Source organism: Haliotis rubra, unplaced genomic scaffold (assembly GCF_003918875.1).
Source record: "Haliotis rubra isolate DU_JTF1 unplaced genomic scaffold, ASM391887v1 Scf408, whole genome shotgun sequence".
NCBI lineage: Eukaryota > Metazoa > Mollusca > Gastropoda > Lepetellida > Haliotidae > Haliotis > Haliotis rubra.
The window spans coordinates 926,502-945,143 of NW_025767089.1; the positions used below are offsets into that span (position 1 = coordinate 926,502).

The 18,642-nt window shown below is 40.5% G+C and overlaps 1 protein-coding gene across 1 annotated transcript in view; it reads right to left on the bottom strand.

The window, feature by feature from the left end:
- Positions 1-17,942, bottom strand: part of LOC124287916 (b(0,+)-type amino acid transporter 1-like) — a 41,667-nt gene extending 23,725 nt beyond the window's left edge. The window contains exons 1-6 of the mRNA XM_046724403.1: positions 17,659-17,942; positions 4,566-4,736; positions 3,963-4,064; positions 3,009-3,248; positions 693-818; positions 33-132 (exon numbers count right to left, since the gene is read on the bottom strand). Coding sequence (XP_046580359.1) covers positions 33-132; positions 693-818; positions 3,009-3,248; positions 3,963-4,064; positions 4,566-4,736; positions 17,659-17,680 — 761 coding nt within the window. The 5' untranslated portion in view covers positions 17,681-17,942. The remainder of the gene's footprint in view (positions 1-32; positions 133-692; positions 819-3,008; positions 3,249-3,962; positions 4,065-4,565; positions 4,737-17,658) is intronic.
- Positions 17,943-18,642: the final 700 nt, after the last annotated feature.

The window sequence follows — 18,642 nt, forward strand, 5'->3', positions numbered from 1 at the left end:
TCACGGGCCACTGTTGTTATCAGTCAACTTACCAGCCGTCAAAGGCCCACAATGCGCCGTAAAATGCCAGCGCTATCGTTGATGGTGAGGTTGTCGAACCCTCAAACCCTTCCTCCAGGACGGCAGTGTTGCCTGGAGACAATATTAAATGTTTGCTAAATAATGATTATATAATAAAAGCCAAGAATACAAGTCCACTTCAGGATGTCAAAATCGTTTTCTGACTCGGTAGCTGGTGCCATACCAGCAACAGTAAATGCGGTATTTAATCACGTGTCCATTTCCAACATGGCGGTGTGACTACACGTTGCGACCGTCAGTCCCAGCTTTAATGGCGTTGGTATACGGCCATGTTATCTAGACTCACCCTTTTCTATGACGTCAAGAATGATACTTAATTAATCTATTAATAACTCTCAAAATTTCTCACTCGGAAACATATTCGTAACTGTACTTGGCACTTTTTGTGTGCAGGCTATTCGTTGTTTTTAATGCGTACCTGAGATAAATGAATTCATATAATTACATACATCGATGACCATAATTCATTACGTCAGAGACGGTGAATCTTGGTGCCGTCAGAGACCAATAGCTTGACTAAACCTACATATCTTTGCTTTATATGTACGTCATGATTTAATTCACATAGGTATGTTTCACATGTTTAATTACTCAACCTTTCTTCGACGTACCTTCAGCCATTTTGACGATACCGCCGACGATGATGATGCCGAGAGCGACGAGTTTGGCGGCTGTGAAGATGACCTGCACCCTGGCGGCCAACTTGGTGCTCCAGCTGTTTACTATACCCACCGTAACTGAAGAAGAAACATCATTATCACAGTTATAACACCCTAGTCTACTCACTAGGGTACTGTCGTACTGTCAATTGCAAAAAAGTAGTTCCGGCTGAGATGTAAGACTACAACAAGTAGCAGGCCCATGACCAATCAAATCGCTTAGATGTGTGTCTACCTCAGAGTGTTTGTTTGTGCTGACATCGAGGGCAGGAGATAGTGGCAGATTTCACGAGGATTATACCATTTTCACCCACCCCCGACCCCCAATTTATTACAATGAACTGGCCCTGATTGATTGCTTAAACATGAAGATTGGACAGTCGATGCACACAGTGTTGTTGTCTGTCATGTCAGTACTCATTCTTACATGACGTCATATAAGTATTTTCTTCTTCAAGTGAGTGGGTGAGTGAAGATGGTTTTTGCTTCACACATTGTACCCTTGTGGGGAATCGAACCCCAGTCTTCAGCGTGAAGAGCGAACGCTTTAACCAATGGGCTACCTCACCATCCCTTTAAATATTCCTGAATGCTCAATTACTATATATACTCATGCCAATAATGGTTGTCACCACCTTCAATATTTTTAATTGGAGAGGGTGTGTGGGTGTGTGTGTGTGTGTGGGGGGTGGGGGGGGGGGGGTGACAACCATTATTGGCATGAGTATATAAACGACATAAATATATAATAATATATGTTAATACAAATATGGTTAAAGCGTGAAGAAAAAGGACATTGTTGTGACTTACTGAGTATCTAGAGCTAGACGTCTTATTGACATTATCACAAAACATGTCTAGTTATGAAAAGAGATCATTTGTGCCTGCCATTGATGGATAGATTGTGAACATGTGATTCAGGTCATAATGAAAATCCTGTCTAACATTGATAGATGGATACTGTTTACGAAATTAGAAGGCCCTGTTGAACATACAGTCTAGCATTGAGGTATAGATATTGTGAACGTATTATTTAGAAGTGAATATACTGAAAATGCACAATAGATCCACTTGGGCAGTTAAGGCACAAATTATATAACTACTTGGTTGTTAGCTCAATGTCACGCATTTCGACAATTATTTGGCCTATATTACATATATTGGGGCATTAATAAATAAAAAACTTTTGATGCCTTACGACTTGCCTGAAATCGATAATTAAAACTTCGAGGCGAACAGCTACCAAACAGAGAACACTTGCTATACATGGAATATAAACAATTGCTCCGTACATCGAAAACTGTCGCACGCGCTGTTGTCGTTTTTTGTTCGACCGGTAGGTGGGCCGAGAGTCGATTTAATGCAACGTTGCATTAATTCATTCAAACATCTTAATTAAATATTGTAATCTAAATACGCAATTTATTTTTAAATAAATTATATGGTAGCTTCCCGTGGGTTAGATAGTCAGTATTATTGCATTATATATTTTTAGAGAGTGTGGTGCGTTATAGTGCCTTTAAAATATACATTTTATTCTTTTTTCAGTGAAAGGAATGTCATGTAAAAAGTCAACCTGTGATAAGTGCGCCTTTTGGACCACAGGATCTGCATGCTTTAAGATTGAATGTGAACATATTTTCAATATTTGTTATGCATTTAATTTGTTTGAATTGCATGAATTTTCTATACAATTGTCAGTGAGACCATGTGTTCTCTCAGACTAAACTAAGTTATTCAGAATGCTATCTTAACTTATACACATTTAAAAAAACCCCCAAAACCCACCCAAATACTGGTTCGGATGCAATACCCATTCACCAGTTCTACTTTTATGTTTCATTGTTGTTTTTGCCTTACATACAGTTACCTCCCTTGCTGTGCTCATTTACACCTTAAAGGAACACCATTGAATAAGCGCTGTCTTCTGTTTAGAGCGTCCCCTTCATTACAGAGACAAATTTAGCAACACATTTAATGAGAAAAGAAAAGTATAATACTTTATGGATAACAAGTTCTTTATTTATTATGGTGCGACGTTTCGGTATAGCTTCTTATACCCTTGTCAAGGAAGAGTATACTACTTTATGGATAACAAATTATTTATGAGGTTTATTGTTTTCGTAACATATAACTCCCTGCCGTAGGATATTTTAAATGCATAACTTTCCTGTGCAGCTACCCTGAAACCCTTATTTGTCCACAGACTATTTGGAGAACTTTTACGATAGATTCAATCCCCTATACCGTCACCAGGAATGAACTCACTAAGTGCAATGGCCGCCACGATCTTGTTCGGTGCAACAGGTGAACCACACATGGTGAAGAAACTTTCCACGTACTGGGCGAACGTCAACGTAATGATCGACAGCGACGACGTCCTGATGACTATGACGGACGTCCATGAGTAAAGGAAGGCGGGGATGTTGCCGAGGGCGGCGCGGATGTAGGCGTACTCCCCTCCCGACAGACGGATCAGCGTCCCCAGCTCGGAGTAACACAGTGCTCCTGGAACAGAGTGACTGAGTGACATATTGGTTAAGGACTGACCCGTGAAGGTCCATGTTAGAATATTGATCTTCAGTAACCCATGCTTGTCGTAAGAGGCGACTAACAGGATCGTATGGTCGGGATCGCTGACTTGGTTGACACATGTCATCGTATCCCAATTGCGTAGGTCGATGCTCATGATGTTGATCACTGGATTGTCTGGTCCAGACTCGATTATTTACCGACCGCCGCCATATAGCTGGTAAAACAACAAACCAAAACCAAAACTAAATGCGTAAATCGAGACTTGGGACATCAGCAACTGGACTTTCAGGTCTAGACTCGATGATCTAGCAATCGGCATCATATAGCTTGGGTATTGCTGAGTACGGCGTTAAACAAACAAACAAACAAATGAACGCTTAAGGGCTGTGTTTACGATGAACTTTCAGTCATATTTAACGTCTTATCCTGCAACGTGAAGTTTAGTCAACCTGTCTCTCATATGAAATATGTGTCACCCAGCAGTAAGTGGGTACCAGGTAGGATGAGATTGCAATGTGCCAGGCGCCTGAAAGGCAGCTTGGAATTATCACGCAGCTTGGAAGTTTGCAAACGACATCAACCTGTGACATTCCGGCCTTCCTTCTCACATCTACTGACATGACATCACTTATATACACAACTCCCTCACTCATTCACCTGACTGGGGGTACTGTCATGTGCACCTACCCAGGAGCGCGATGAGTCCCGATGCTGTCCACACCACCAGACTGAGTCCCACGGATCCCGTGTCCCTCAGAACACCCTTGGGGGACACGAAAATACCCGACCCTGAAAAAGTCAACCTGAATATGTTGTAACCTCATGTCATGTACACTGTGTGATGGGCACATTGATTCATCGCCATACATATACATCTATGTAGGTAATATAGTCTCATAATCATAATCTCTGATTTAGAAAAATATAAACTGAATTTAAAAACATTACCAACGGTTTACATATGTACGATAAAAATAAACAGTATACACTGTGGAACTCGGCCATACCGAATATGGTTAAGGTGTTTAACAATGTCATGGACAATTATATTTGAATATACTTTACTTTTATACCGTTCCAAGTTGTAACGCTCACTCACTCACTCGAAGGGCCAAACTCACTCACTCACTCTTGTCAGTATAGTACTCGTTCCTTGGGTTCCCCAAAATGTCTCTGACGTCACTCTTGGCGTCCATCACACATTGGACAGATACGCCATGATGTGACAAAGGTCCAGTATAAAGTGGTGTTAAACCCAGGTCAGCTCTGTCCAGCTCTGCCCAACCTTACCTATGATAGTTCCCACGATGATGGAGATCCCACTGAACAGACCCACATTTCGCTGCATCTGCACCTTCTGACCGACCTCCACCTTGGCAGAACTTGTGTCGCTGTCAGTGGTGCCATATTGGGGCTTGACCTGACGCTGTCGAAGTGTGTCCAGATCTCCGTTCTCACCATCTGTAAAATTGGTTCTCAATTCACTTGTAATAGTTACATGTATTGCCATGGTGTGGAACATCCTTCATAGATTTTGTTGATAATGCGAGGGTTTTATGAATGATACAACGCAACAGATATAGAAGAAATGATAATTTGTATTTAATGATTGGGATTTAAATTTAATGGATTATATACATATAGAGGTCATCAGGTGTGTGTGTGTTTTGGGATGAGTGAGTGAGTGAGTTTACTTTTACGCCGTTTTTAGCAATATTCCAGCAACATCACAGCGGGGTATACTGAGTCTTCGGCGTGACGGACGAACGCTTTAACCACTAGGCTACCCCACCACCATTGTTTTGGGATGAAAGATTGCCTTTGAGAGCATATATATTGTGATATCGTTCAGACAATTTACGATTGTTTGTTAGCTCGCAGATTATCGAACATTGCCCAAATAGTAACACATTTGTGTAATAATCATTCAATCATTTAAATTGGTGACCTTTTGTTGCAAAAAATGAAAACTTGGACAATATCTAACATTGTCTGCCACTGAGTAAAGGATTATATCCCTAATCTACAAAACAAATCAGAACCAGACAGAAAGGTAAGTCAAAAAACAAACCCCACAGTTACGGGTAACAATGTACTATACACATGGACAAAAGTATCGCAACACCAATAATTTTATATTAACAGCGAAAAAGAATTAGGTTCCTTTGTAGTGTTATTTTGACCCATCGGGAGCACCATACATTGATTTTAGATATGTACATGCTGCCGCCAACGACGAGCATCACGTGCAATACGTGTACCCGTCATAAAGCAAATATCCAGGTTCAGTATACTGATCTTACAGATCGATAACTCGAAAAAATCAATTGATTTCGTTGTTGATAAGCACATATGGGGCCCCTCACCTGACAACAACTCAAAGATGGCAAGTTATTGGTATGCGGAATGCTGGCATGTCACTGAGGGCTGTTGCAAGAGATGTTTTTTGTCATCCATCGACTGTCAGTCAGCTGGCCAGAAGACATTGACAAACTAATGGCGTTATGGACCATCATCTTTAATGGCGTCAGCGTTCAGGTCCACCACGAAAACTACAAGGGAGGATATTGCCCTTTCCAGAATCAAGAGACTTCACCCGTTCATGTCAAGTGACGTGTTCAAAACAGAGTCCAGATATCAATCCCATGGGGCATGTTTGGGTCATTATTGCTCGTTGAGGGATCCTCTAGTACAAGATCTTGTAACAAGCCCCTCATCAAGAATGGAAATCTCAACGTCAAATTCAACGTCTGATGCAGACAGTGAGGAGGGGGTTCAGGGACGTTATTGCAGTTGGCGGAGGTTACACCTGATATTGACATTGTGCTTGGTTATTGATACTCATGTGATTTCTTGAGGATACCAGAATATTGAAAATGAACTCACTTGTTCATGCAGTTATTGTCACCAGCACTACAAAATGAGTAGTGTTTTCCATGCATGTTTTTCTGAATACATTACAGATTTTGTAATTCTTTTTGCGTTTAGACTTACCATTTAATTATTCCATGAAGGTGAATTCATCCAGATAGTAAGGTAAATTGTGGTTTGGATATGCTCCTTTGCTATGGTCAATAGTGACATATTGATACCATGAAATATATGGGTGTTGCGAAACTTTTTTCCATATGTATATATGACTTACCGGTTATAGCCATAGATCTCGAGAAATCTGGTTCGTATGTAACTCGGCGCGACTTCGACTTGAGTTGTTACAACAAATTAATTCTGAGAAAAATTGTCACATGAATTATTCTCACTTAATTAGTAGCTTAGTAGCGGTGGTCAGGGGGGTAGAAAACAGCATATTCACTCTCCTGCCAGGCAGATTCTACGTGGCAGGGGTAGAGATGGGGTATCATATTTCAGTTACACTGTCAAGACGGCATGGCATTAGTCACGTGGTCAATTCTTGTCTTTATCACAGTCCTTGTAAGGGGGCAGTGGTGTAGCCTTGTGGTTAAAGTTACGATCGTCATGCCAAAGACCCGTGTTTGATTCCACACATGGGTACAATAGGTAAAAATCACTGTATGTTATCTTTCATCGTTATTACTTTTGTAATTAGGTATTTGATTGGGATTTTGCAAATTGTATTTAACAGTCGTGAAAAGGGAGCACAGAATTATCAGAAAAGAGACTTTAATAAGTTTGAATCCAGCATACTAAATGATAACTAGTGAGTGAGTGAGTTTAGTTTTACGCCGCTTTTAGCAATATTCCAGCAATATCACGATGGGGGACGCCCATGTGAGGAATAGAACCGGGGTCTTCGGCGTGACGAGTGAACACTTTAACAGCTAGACTACCCCACCGCCCCTAAATGATAACTAAATTGTACAGAATCCCATATTCCATCCACTAGTCTTTCGAAAGACTCAATTTTTCTAACCGGTTAATATAGTCTACAGACACGTTAGTTACTAAATGTGTACACTTAACTATTTCTGTCAGCGCATACCAGCTGTACATACAATCTAGTTGTATCGTGTAAATGCCTTTTATGTAGGTAAATTGTACAGGACGAATGAACCTTGTCGAATGAATTAAATATTTATGTTAGACAGAGCATAAACCAAGAAGAAACTTAACTGGACTCAACCCATCCCTCTCATGACTCGTTGCTATCAATTTGGTGACTTCATCCACTTCAGCTGACTTCATCTTGAGATGTTTTCAATAACGGGACACGCTTCACGACTGTAAATTAGCGTATTACAGACCTAGCACGTGTTAAGGTGATGTACATCTAGACTATACGTCCATCAAAGCATAGGCATAGCGTCAGATAACACATTCAAGTCAACAGCAAGCATGACTATGTAGATATGGGAATTTGACCCACTCGCTACAACATGTCCTATTATTTGCAATTATCTACGCTGGTATCGGGTCACACTAGGGTCTGGGAATCTGTTGAAAAGTGAAAGGTACAATGTGGGGTGTAAATCCTAAATGGCACTGTTTGCAGGTCTTCGGGTAACATTGTGCCGGTTTTCCAATGTATACCGAACCAAAAAATGTTAAGTCTAATGAATATTTTGCACGAGCCCTTTTCTATATGTTCATGAAATTGTGTTATTAATTATGTTCAACTGAAGACTTCTCCCACAAGATATTCACAAACCGTAACTGTGATGTGCATTAGGTTATTACGGGTTATCAGTGTTGAAATAACGCATCTCAGAACATCAAGATTTTGAGAAAAATATTGATAATGTATTTGCTTTTCTTGGTGTGAGTGAACGGATATTGTGTGTGTGTGTGTGTGTGAGAGAGAGAGAGAGAGAGAGAGAGAGAGAGAGAGAGGGAGAGATGAAGGTAGGGAGAGAGAGAGACAGAGAGAGAGAGAGGGAGAGATGAGAGAGAGAGAGAGAGAGAGAGAGAGAGAGAGAGATGAAGGTAGGGAGAGAGAGAGAGAGAGAGAGAGAGAGGGAGAGATGAAGGTAGGGAGAGAGAGAGAGAGAGAGAGAGAGAGAGAGAGAGAGAGAGAGAGAGAGAGAGAGAGAGAGAGAGAGAGAGAGAGAGAGAGAGAGATTGTTATAGAGAATGAACTCTATTCTCCTCATACACTAACTATTGCACTGCTTTCTATCGCCGATGTGAATTCCGTCAAGTCACGTCGTCTGTGGTAGCACAAGTACACTCAAGAGTTGCTGGTTTAATTTAGATCCAACCACGAGTCTCTCATCCAACAGGTGCGTGACTGTCACACGCTGCGACATTACCGGGCAATAACACTGGGCCGATATTACCACAGCCATAAAGCCTGTGTCAATACTACACAGTGTCTGTCACGCGAATGTCACGCCCTAACCAGATAGCACTCAGATATATTTACCTGCCGAAATATAAATCACCTGTAGGAATGGTTGAGCATATTGGTATGAGAACACTTTGAAATGATATAGACACGACTCATAAATATAATTATGTTAATTAACCAGCTGATCAAATAAAAATGCTTGTCCTTGTTTGTGTTTTGTGTTTAACTTAAACAAAACATGCCTGCAGTTATCACACAGCTTTGCAATAGGTACGCGCATGCTCGGAAGACAGGCGGGAATCTACAGCAACATGGACCGAGTGTTATATCTTGCTTTGACAATGTAGCCACGCAGAACGTTGACCGAAATCCCAGTGTTAACTTGGTGCAAAGCTTTTCGTTAGTGGACCGTGGGCCGTGTTGTCTTTAATGTTATCATTCAAGTTATGTGTGTTAGGGTCATGGGTTAGGTAAAGGTTAAGGTCATGGTTACGGTAAAGGTTAAGGTCAAGGCTAAGGTCAAGGCTAAGGTGATGGTTAAGGTCATGGCAATTAGTGTTGGGAATTGGTTGAAATCTCACAATTGATGATTGCTTCATTACCAACGAACAATCATCGAAAAAAATTGGTTAGCGTCATTTTTCAGATTTTCCTATCCAGGTTGTTATTGCAGATATGTATAACATGATGCAACTTGCTACTTTAAAGTGATGACTTATATATCAAGAACATAAACTTTCTGGAGTCTTCAAGAAATATTCAGTCATGGCTTTTCAGTTAGTGAAGTGAGTTTTCTAAGAATTAAACACGTTTTCAGGCACTGACAACTTCAACGATATGTTCCATTGTCAAGTATTTCAAAGACTAAAAAAAGTAGTTCAAAAATCGTTTATGTTCGATTATGAGAAAATGTGATCGATTGCTTGGTCGTTTGGTCACTGCGACCAATCTTCGATTATTTCAATTAATCGGAACACCACCAATGGCAATGGTTAAGGTTAAGGTCAGGGCTAAGGTTAAGGCTAAGGTAATCGTTAAGGTCATGGCAATGGTTAAGGTTAAGGTCACTGTATATGTTACGGTTTTGGGTTGGGCAAAAGATTGAAACTCCATGAACGACTTGCCGAAATTGTTTAATGGATGAAATATAGCAATGAGTTTGTATGAGAAACATTAAAACTATGGACACATCTAATAACTAGATGTTTCCGTTTGACCCCATTAACACGGCAAGTTGAAATACAGACATCCCCTTCAACTGTTATATGACGTATAACATATTTATGAGCGAGTGAGTTTGGTTTTACGCTGCACTCCGAAAATATTCCAGCTATATGACGGGGGTCTGTTAATAGTCCAGTATGGACCAGACAACCCTGTGGTGAACATCATGAGCATCGATCCACGCAACTGGGATACGATAACATGTGTCAACCGTCAGTTGCCTCTTACGACAACATGGGCTACCGGGTCAGATAAATTCTAACCCGGATCTTCACGGGTCAACATATTTATGAGATATGTGACTGTCGTTGGAAGTGGTAGTGGGAAAACTAAAATGGAGTTCTGAACATAGATGCTGAATAAACAGTTACAGAAATTTAGAATGTGAATGAAATGGATATTGTTTATCGCCGCTGTCAGCATTATTCTAGATACCACATAGAGACTCTAAACATAATAATGATATCGGCAGTGGAGTAGCCTAGTGGTTAAAACGTTCGCTCGTCACACCTAAGACCCGGGTTCAATTTCCCACATGGGTACAATCTGTGAATCCCATTTCTGCTGTCCCTCGCCATGATATTCATACATAGTCAAACCATTTGTCGATACCCGAAGCCAGGAAGGAATGAAACAACACACCGACAGGGACTGCAAGCTCGCTCGCATGCTATTTTCGCTCGTACGTGTAACACAAATCAAATGTTCGGGTTCTTTCCTTAGTAGCATTTTTCAGCTGTGTCTACCCGTTCTCGGTGTCAATGCTTTAACTGATGTTTGTGTACCAACAATCTCAGTTCAAGGGAAAGACATGATAGTTCAAGGACGTTTCGTTCTTAAAAAATGTTTTAACAGAGAAACATAAATATTTTATATAGATTACTCTTTGTGAAGAATGCTGACTTTATTGATTTGATTTTTGAAGGACAGATTTTTTATCCAAAAATGCATTGCATGAGATGCAGTCAATTGGAATCCCTTACTGTTAAAGATATGAGGTATTTACATACATGTGTGCATTCACACTCAATATGCTTGCAACGAAGTAGGCACTTTGAGCAAAAAGATAAGATTATATTTCATATTTCAACACCATGCTATTCCATAGCAAACAACACTTTTTAGGAAAACATTGCATTCTCATAACAAGTATACTGGATGGAATAATTTGATAAATTGTTTTTCTCGACTCCTAAAATTTGGACCCCCTGCTATTTTAGAAAGGTTCTGTGGCTTTCGGCCCTTGGACCTGGCAGTCCTGTGTTCATGATGTGTATGACGTCATCGGGCTCGTTGTTGTGTTCAGAAAACCGTGCCTCTTTTGAGATGGTTTTGGGTAACTTTGTGGTAACTGAAAAAGGCGGACATTTTCATGTTGAAAGTTAATGTCATAAAGCAATGTTATATCGACACATTGCGTCAGTTGTGTTTATAACACGTATTTTCCGATGATCACTGTTATCCGTCGCTCACTACAGGTCAAGACCGTTATGTAAACATGTTGTCTTCGTTAGATCGGCCTCGTGAGATTTAGTGAGCTGAATACTTGTAGTGTCGTTCAGATAAACTGGCTAGAACAAATCCTAACAGAAGGGACAACACAGTAAGTTTGTGACGCATGGAATCGAATACCGATTGGCGGATTCCGTGGCGTGGCGTGGCGTGGCGTGGCGTGGCGTGGCGTGGCGTTGGCATCGGTCTAGACGTGACGGTGGGACGACTTTGACTGATCAGTTCAGTTATTTTCATGCAGTGATTATAATAATTTACCATATTATGTTCCCAGTGACTTGCCCAAACGTGAAATGTGTATTTTCGCTGCCAGTGATTTTGCACTGTAACACTATATGATAATTGCATGGTTATAAACGTGGAAGCAGGAGACGGGATAACCTGTCGGAACATACTGACAGGAAGTCGTCGCCATTGGTCAACGAGTGCTTGCCGAAGTTCTTGCAAGGTATGGATGTAACCTATGTCGTAATTGTCTTCCCGCTTCATACCAAATGTGTTCGCTCAGGTTGAAGTTAGGGGAACGGTACGGCAGGTCCATGACATCAACACCCAAGGCGTGGCATTGCCATGTTGAAATATCTGTCCAGGACCATGTAGCGGCATGGATGGCAGAAGGACTGGGGTCTAAACACTGTGGCAGTAAGATTACCCTGGACGATAGTCAGTTGAGATTCACCGTTGTTACAAAATACTTCCCAAAACATAACTCTCCAACCACCCCACCACCCCATCCCCCGATCGACCTCACGAACACAACACCGTGTTTTCCCACCTGCGTCACAAGCGTACCCTGACGAGCGTCAAGTGTGCAACTTAACTGAATTCAATCCTATTTTCTTTTCTCCTGTAGTATTGTAGCGCCATGAGCGGGTATTAGTACCTGGATGTAGCACTATATAAATACCCACATTATTACATGTATTATTATTATTAATCCGTTTCTCTGCCTCCTGATGGTCTGTTCGGACATTTTACCTCTGCACAGCTCTCTGCTAGTGCAGGTTGCAGTCACAAATCTGTTGCGTAGATGGCATAACCTGGGGTCGTATTTATAAAGATTCTTAGAATTTTCTTAGTTTTGGTCTTAGAATTTCTGAAATCGGTTTTAGTTAAAAGTTCTCTCTCAGAGGTATCTATAAACGTTCTTAGACTAACTTTTAGCTAAGTCTTAAGAGTAACTCTCAGAAATATTCCACGAGTCGTAACTAAGGACTTTAAGAACTCTTCTCGGCAAAAAGACTAAAAAGGTCACAAGGGTAAAACCCGCGTTTATTTTTAGCACGACAAAGGCGAAAGTGCGACGTCGCAACCGCTGTTATGTCCAGTTTACGACAAGAAGAAGAAGGTATATATCCGGGATTTTTTGTTTTGATTGTCACGGATGCTGTACGACGTCTTTGCCTCTGGTGAATACATTTCCGAGTGTTTTACTAGGGTAAGTACATTTATTATTTTCTAGGCTTGCACAACTGATGCAACGGATTGTGGGTGTCAAGTAGACTTTTGTTGTTGAGTATATTTAGATCAGAAATCTGTGATATGTGGTCACAAATGTATCATCCAAAACATTGTTCCACTGGAGATACTGCTTGTGTGAGATCCAAGGTGATATCGTTTTGGCAGTTTGTACAATGACAATGCTATGACGTCATGAATTTGAAGACGTCACAATGCAATGACATCGCTGCTCTGCAAGTCGAATGGCAGTACCTGTTCAGAGAATTTCATTGAAAACTAAAGAAGAGTGATTTTTGATGATAAATAGAATCTCAGTCACCCCCGTGTGTTCTGACATCAAATATATCAACACTCAATGATAAAACTAAAAATATCCTCGGCAAGTCTCGGATATTTGTATTTTTATCACATTGTGTTGACATAATTGATTTCAGTAGACACATGGATGAGATTCTCTTTATATTCAGACCCCACGCCTAACAGTTCAAAGGCGCGGAAACGTAAACAAACAAGCGGTGTCTACACACGTTGTCAGCGCAAATATTTTATACACACCACTTAACTATTTTGTGCACATGCTAGACTAACGCTCGCTCATTCTCTGAATACATTGATAGAAACAAACAATTACTTTTAACTTGAATAGGGGCCCCAGTGAGAAGGGAGACTCTAAGGATAATCTAGACTTGCTTCATTTAAGGATTTAGCATTGCAGAAAGGCCTGTGAGGGAAACTATGCATATGCCTGCTCTTGGCGTTTGCTCTTGTATCTTATCTGTGATGAGTATACACAAAGTACACTCTTCTACACAGAAGGCTATATATCAGGTGCCTGTACATCAAAGCACTTCCTGTATGATATCTACAACTAGCTATAGCTCAAACACCCTTGATCGTTGTAAATTTTCAAAATTCGAACTGGGTTTTTCTGATGTAGTAGAACCTGCCTCTACAAGGCTCCGTTGAAGTTTACTTCAGCGGACAGTTTTTTCGCTAGTTCGTTCTGTTTCTCTTTTCGATCACCATATGCAAAAAGCCAAGTACATGTGGTAAAGGTCTTTGAGGTGCGTTTAGAAGTTGGAGTATTTATTTAGGGAAAGATATATGGGTAAACAACTTTTTTACACTTATGGCATGAAAGACTGCTAACAGGATCTGCACCCTATGCAATAACCCAGTACATGTACTAAAGGTCTTTGAGGCTGGAGTACTTATTTAGGGAAAGATATATGGGTAAACAACTTTTTTACACTTATGGCATGAAAGACTGCTAACAGGATCTGCACCCTATGCAATAACCAAGTACATGAACTAAAGGTCTTTGAGGTTTGAGTACTTATTTAGGGAAAGATATATGGATAAACAACTTTTTTACACTTATGGCATGAAAGACTGCTAACAGGATCTGCACCCTATGCAATAACCAAGTACATGTACTAAAGGTCTTTGAGGTTTGAGTACTTATTTAGGGAAAGATATATGGATAAACAACTTTTTTACACTTATGGCATAAAAAGCTGCTAATATGATCTGCACCCTATGTAATAACCAAGTACATGTACTAAAGGTCTTTGAGGTTGGAGTACTTCTTTAGGGAAAGATATATGGATAAACAACTTTTTTACACTTATGGCATGAAAGACTGCTAACAGGATCTGCACCCTATGCAATAACCAAGTACATGTACTAAAGGTCTTTGAGGTTTGAGTACTTATTTAGGGAAAGATATATGGATAAACAACTTTTTTACACTTATGGCATAAAAAGCTGCTAATAGGATCTGCACCCTATGCAATAACCAAGTACATGTACTAAAGGTCTTTGAGGTTTGAGTACTTATTTAGGGAAAGATATATGGATAAACAACTTTTTTACACTTATGGCATAAAAAGCTGCTAATAGGATCTGCACCCTATGCAATAACCCAGTACATGTACTCAAGGTCTTTGAGGTTTGAGTACTTATTTAGGGAAAGATATATGGATAAACAACTTTTTTACACTTATGGCATAAAAAGCTGCTAATAGGATCTGCACCCTATGCAATAACAAAGTACATGTACTAAAGGTCTTTGAGGTTTGAGTACTTATTTAGGGAAAGATATATGGATAAACAACTTTTTTACACTTATGGCATAAAAAGCTGCTAATAGGATCTGCACCCTATGCAATAACCAAGTACATGTACTCAAGGTCATTGAGGTTTGAGTACTTATTAAGGGAAAGATATATGGATAAACAACTTTTTTACACTTATGGCATAAAAAGCTGCTAATAGGATCGGGTGCTCAGCCTGGCTGACTTAGTTGATGCATGTCTTCGTATCTCAGCTGGGTTCATCGATGCTCATTCACTGGATTGTCTGTTCCATATTCGATTATTTCCGACCGCTTTCATTTAGCACATCTGCTGAGCACGGTGTTTTAGAAATACACCATGTATAGCGTAATAAAGCGCACTTTCGCCCTGAACTATTATATACTGGACAAAAATAGTTAGGGATATATGTAAATTTTGATATTATGAATACTGATCTATTTATTCATTTACACACTGATAAAATATCAATAATTAAAATACCAATATCCCTAACTTATTTTGTCTAGTATAGTTAAAGCACGAGGGCGCTTGCGTCCGAGTGCTTTAACGTTATAATAGTTCAGGGCGAAAGTGTGCTTTATTACACTATACATGGTGGTAGAACGAACTGTATTTATTTTCTAAGATGCCAAATTTAATACTTTCTAAGGATAATTACGATCAATCTAGGGCAGAAAACAAACGACGGTGTCGGTGACCTAAATTAAGAATCCTTGCACAGGGCTAACTGGCGCGCTGTTCTATTGATGTGTCAGTCCCCCTACGTTAAGACGAACGTTACCAGAAAAAAACAAATGATAAACAGTTTGATGACGGTTTCCGTTCGGATTAAATATCTTCTCTAAATTATTTTAATTAAATCTGTGATTAACGTAAACCTTATGGGGCAATATGAACGTCGCATTTCTACTATCAACGTAAGTTTAGATCAGTATTCAAGCGACATTCCACGATTGCATTGTGGGAATGTAAACATTGCGAACGTTACCGCGTCGCTGAAAACTTGTCAGTCGAATTGAGACATTTTAAAGGTTGGATAACATAAACGTAATGTTTCCACCAGTGACGTTAGCTGCGTGAAGCAACTGTAAACCAAGAAACGGGATGCAACGAAGTAGTTTACTGTAGGAGGCTGTACGAGGCGATGACAACTGACATGCATCGTGACGTTGCTTACATTGTGAGGTAATGCAAAATTGTTCGATTACGAGGGGGGCAGACTAGAATGGCATTACATTGTGACGTAATGCAAAAAGTGCACATTATCGTCTGATAAAGTACTGTCGGCACCTTTGATCTTCCACCGAAGCATCTTAGAATTAGAAGATAAAGCTACTCTGTTTTCAATTTTGCGGTCCTTTATCGTTGATTTAAGACCGCTAAATGTTTAATTTAAAACCTCACGATAACGCGTTCGGTTTTTACATTACATTTAGCGGTCTTAAATCAACGATAAAGGACCGCAAAATTGAAAACAGAGTAGCTTCATCTTCATTCTAGCACAACTGATAAGCGTTTTAAAACAGAACTGTTTGGCGCGCAAGAAGACAAGGCGCGAAGGGGGCCTTTTTCCTGGAAATCGCTTGGAATCGTCCCGTATAGGGACAGGTTGTGTAATTGTTGATAACCACCCTACTATTCCCAATTTGGAAAAGACCTGACATGCCACGTTTCATGTAGGATACATGGACAGTTGAAGTGGAAGGACTGGGCATTATGGCCGGGACGGAAGCGGTCAGATTAGGACGTGTGGGCCGACGTGTGTTGTCGACGTCAACACACGTAGATCTTGACCCGGTTTGAATATACTGTCGCTTTTGCGCTGCTGACGGATTTTCCAGCTTCGTAGTTTCTTCACTGGGATTAGGGTAAAGAAATTCTTCTTCAAAACATTCGCTTTTTACTTCAAAAACACAAAAGATGCTGCCGAGATAGAAATTGCCGATGTCCGACATGTTTGTTTACAAACAATAGGGTCAACGAGTTCGTTGTATTCATACGCGGTGAATCGGTCACTTTAATTAGCGGTCTTAAACACCCATTTAAGTACGGTTTTGATGAGCTCTCAGCCAATCAGAATCGAGTATCACACAATGTCGTGCTAGAATAACAAATTTAACATGCAAACAATCAAACAGTTGTTTCACTTCGGCGAAACGTTCCGGTGTAGATGCTTGATGGGCATTTAAAAATTGGAAGGTAACACAACAACGTAGGACATAGTGTAGTTTACATACCGTTATCAAGCAACTGAGGAGGCTGCCCCCCAGAATTATTATCCATCCTTATCCAGGTAGCCCATGTCCCAAGTCAGTAGGTAGGTCCCCACATGGGTACAATGAGTAAAGCCCATTTCTGGTGTCCCCCGCCGTGATATTGCTGGAATATTGCTAAAAGCGGCGTAAAACCAAACTCAGTCAGTCAGTCAGTAGGTAGGTTGTTAAACGCCCTTACCACGATACACACACGTGACGCCCATTCTCATCAAAATGTACTGACGGGTTTTTTTTATAAATGGATGCAAGGTAACAAATATACCCAAGGCAATACAAACGTCGACTCATTCCACGTAAATGTATTTCAGTCATCACTGGTAATAATCCGTGAAATGTCGACTGTAAGTGCCATAATCTTCAACGCGATGTTCAAGCCAGTCTCACCACCATCAAAATACGCCGGTCCCCCGTTGCACCTGACCCCCGTAAACTAAAGAAGCTGTGAACCAAAGTCCACCTATCTTCAAACTTACCTTGCCCCACGTTATTAAAATTGTGGTAATGCGCGTGTCATGTCCCCATGTCTACAATCATTTTTCTCTTACCTGGATATTTAGCGTTTTCCATTTGTCAAGATAGCAAGTATCCCTTAGGTATGTTCCAGGTAAATTTGCAGGTGAGCGTCCAGGTAGATATACAGGTGAGCGCCCAGGTAAATGTTCAAGCGACTGTCCAGGTGTTTTAATTGTTTGTTATTGTATCCGGCGGCGAAGACTGTTACGTCAAAAGTACTGCGACCAGAGTCTTGTCACACATACATCATTATGTGCTGGGCAGAGGGCAGTGTGTATGCGCCTGTTGGTTTGAGTGGGGAGTATGCTATCATCCGGGAGCCCCATAACCCGGCTTAAGTAGGTCGCGGGGGTTGAAATAGATATATGACTTGACTGGCTGTGATATATACAAGTATTGTTATCATCTCGACGTATTATTGACATAACTCGGATGTAGACTTGAAAACGTTTATTTTGGAGTAACTATTGATAGATGCAGCCTGTGGTATGGGCATAGTGACACTAACTTTTGCAATGTCATCGCTGCCAAATTGTCTGACTAGAGTATGTCTCTTTAAGTGCGATTCCCAATGGGGTGGATAGAATGAGTTTACTGTGGGGCCGAGCGTTTTGGGGGCTGTAAAGTTTATTAATCCTATTGTTTGTATTTCGATTAACATTTTTTTTATTTCATTGCATTTCGTTTCATTTTTATTTCATGTTATTTATTTTATTATCCCCCGCCGCGCGTTTAGCGCGAAGCGGGGGATATAGTATTAGGCTCCGTCCGTCCGTACGTACGTACGAATTGGAATATCTTAAGAACCGTTTACTAGATTCTTTTCATAATTGGTACCTAGGTTCATCACAGTATAAGAAAGGTCTAAGTCAGGTTTGGTGACCTTGACCTTCATTTCAAGGTCACAAGGGGACTTTAACGTTTTACCTGCATGTTACGCTATCTCAAGAACCGTTCACTGGATTTTATTCATATTCAATACGAAGCTTTATCTAGGGAAGGCGCAGGGCCCAGTC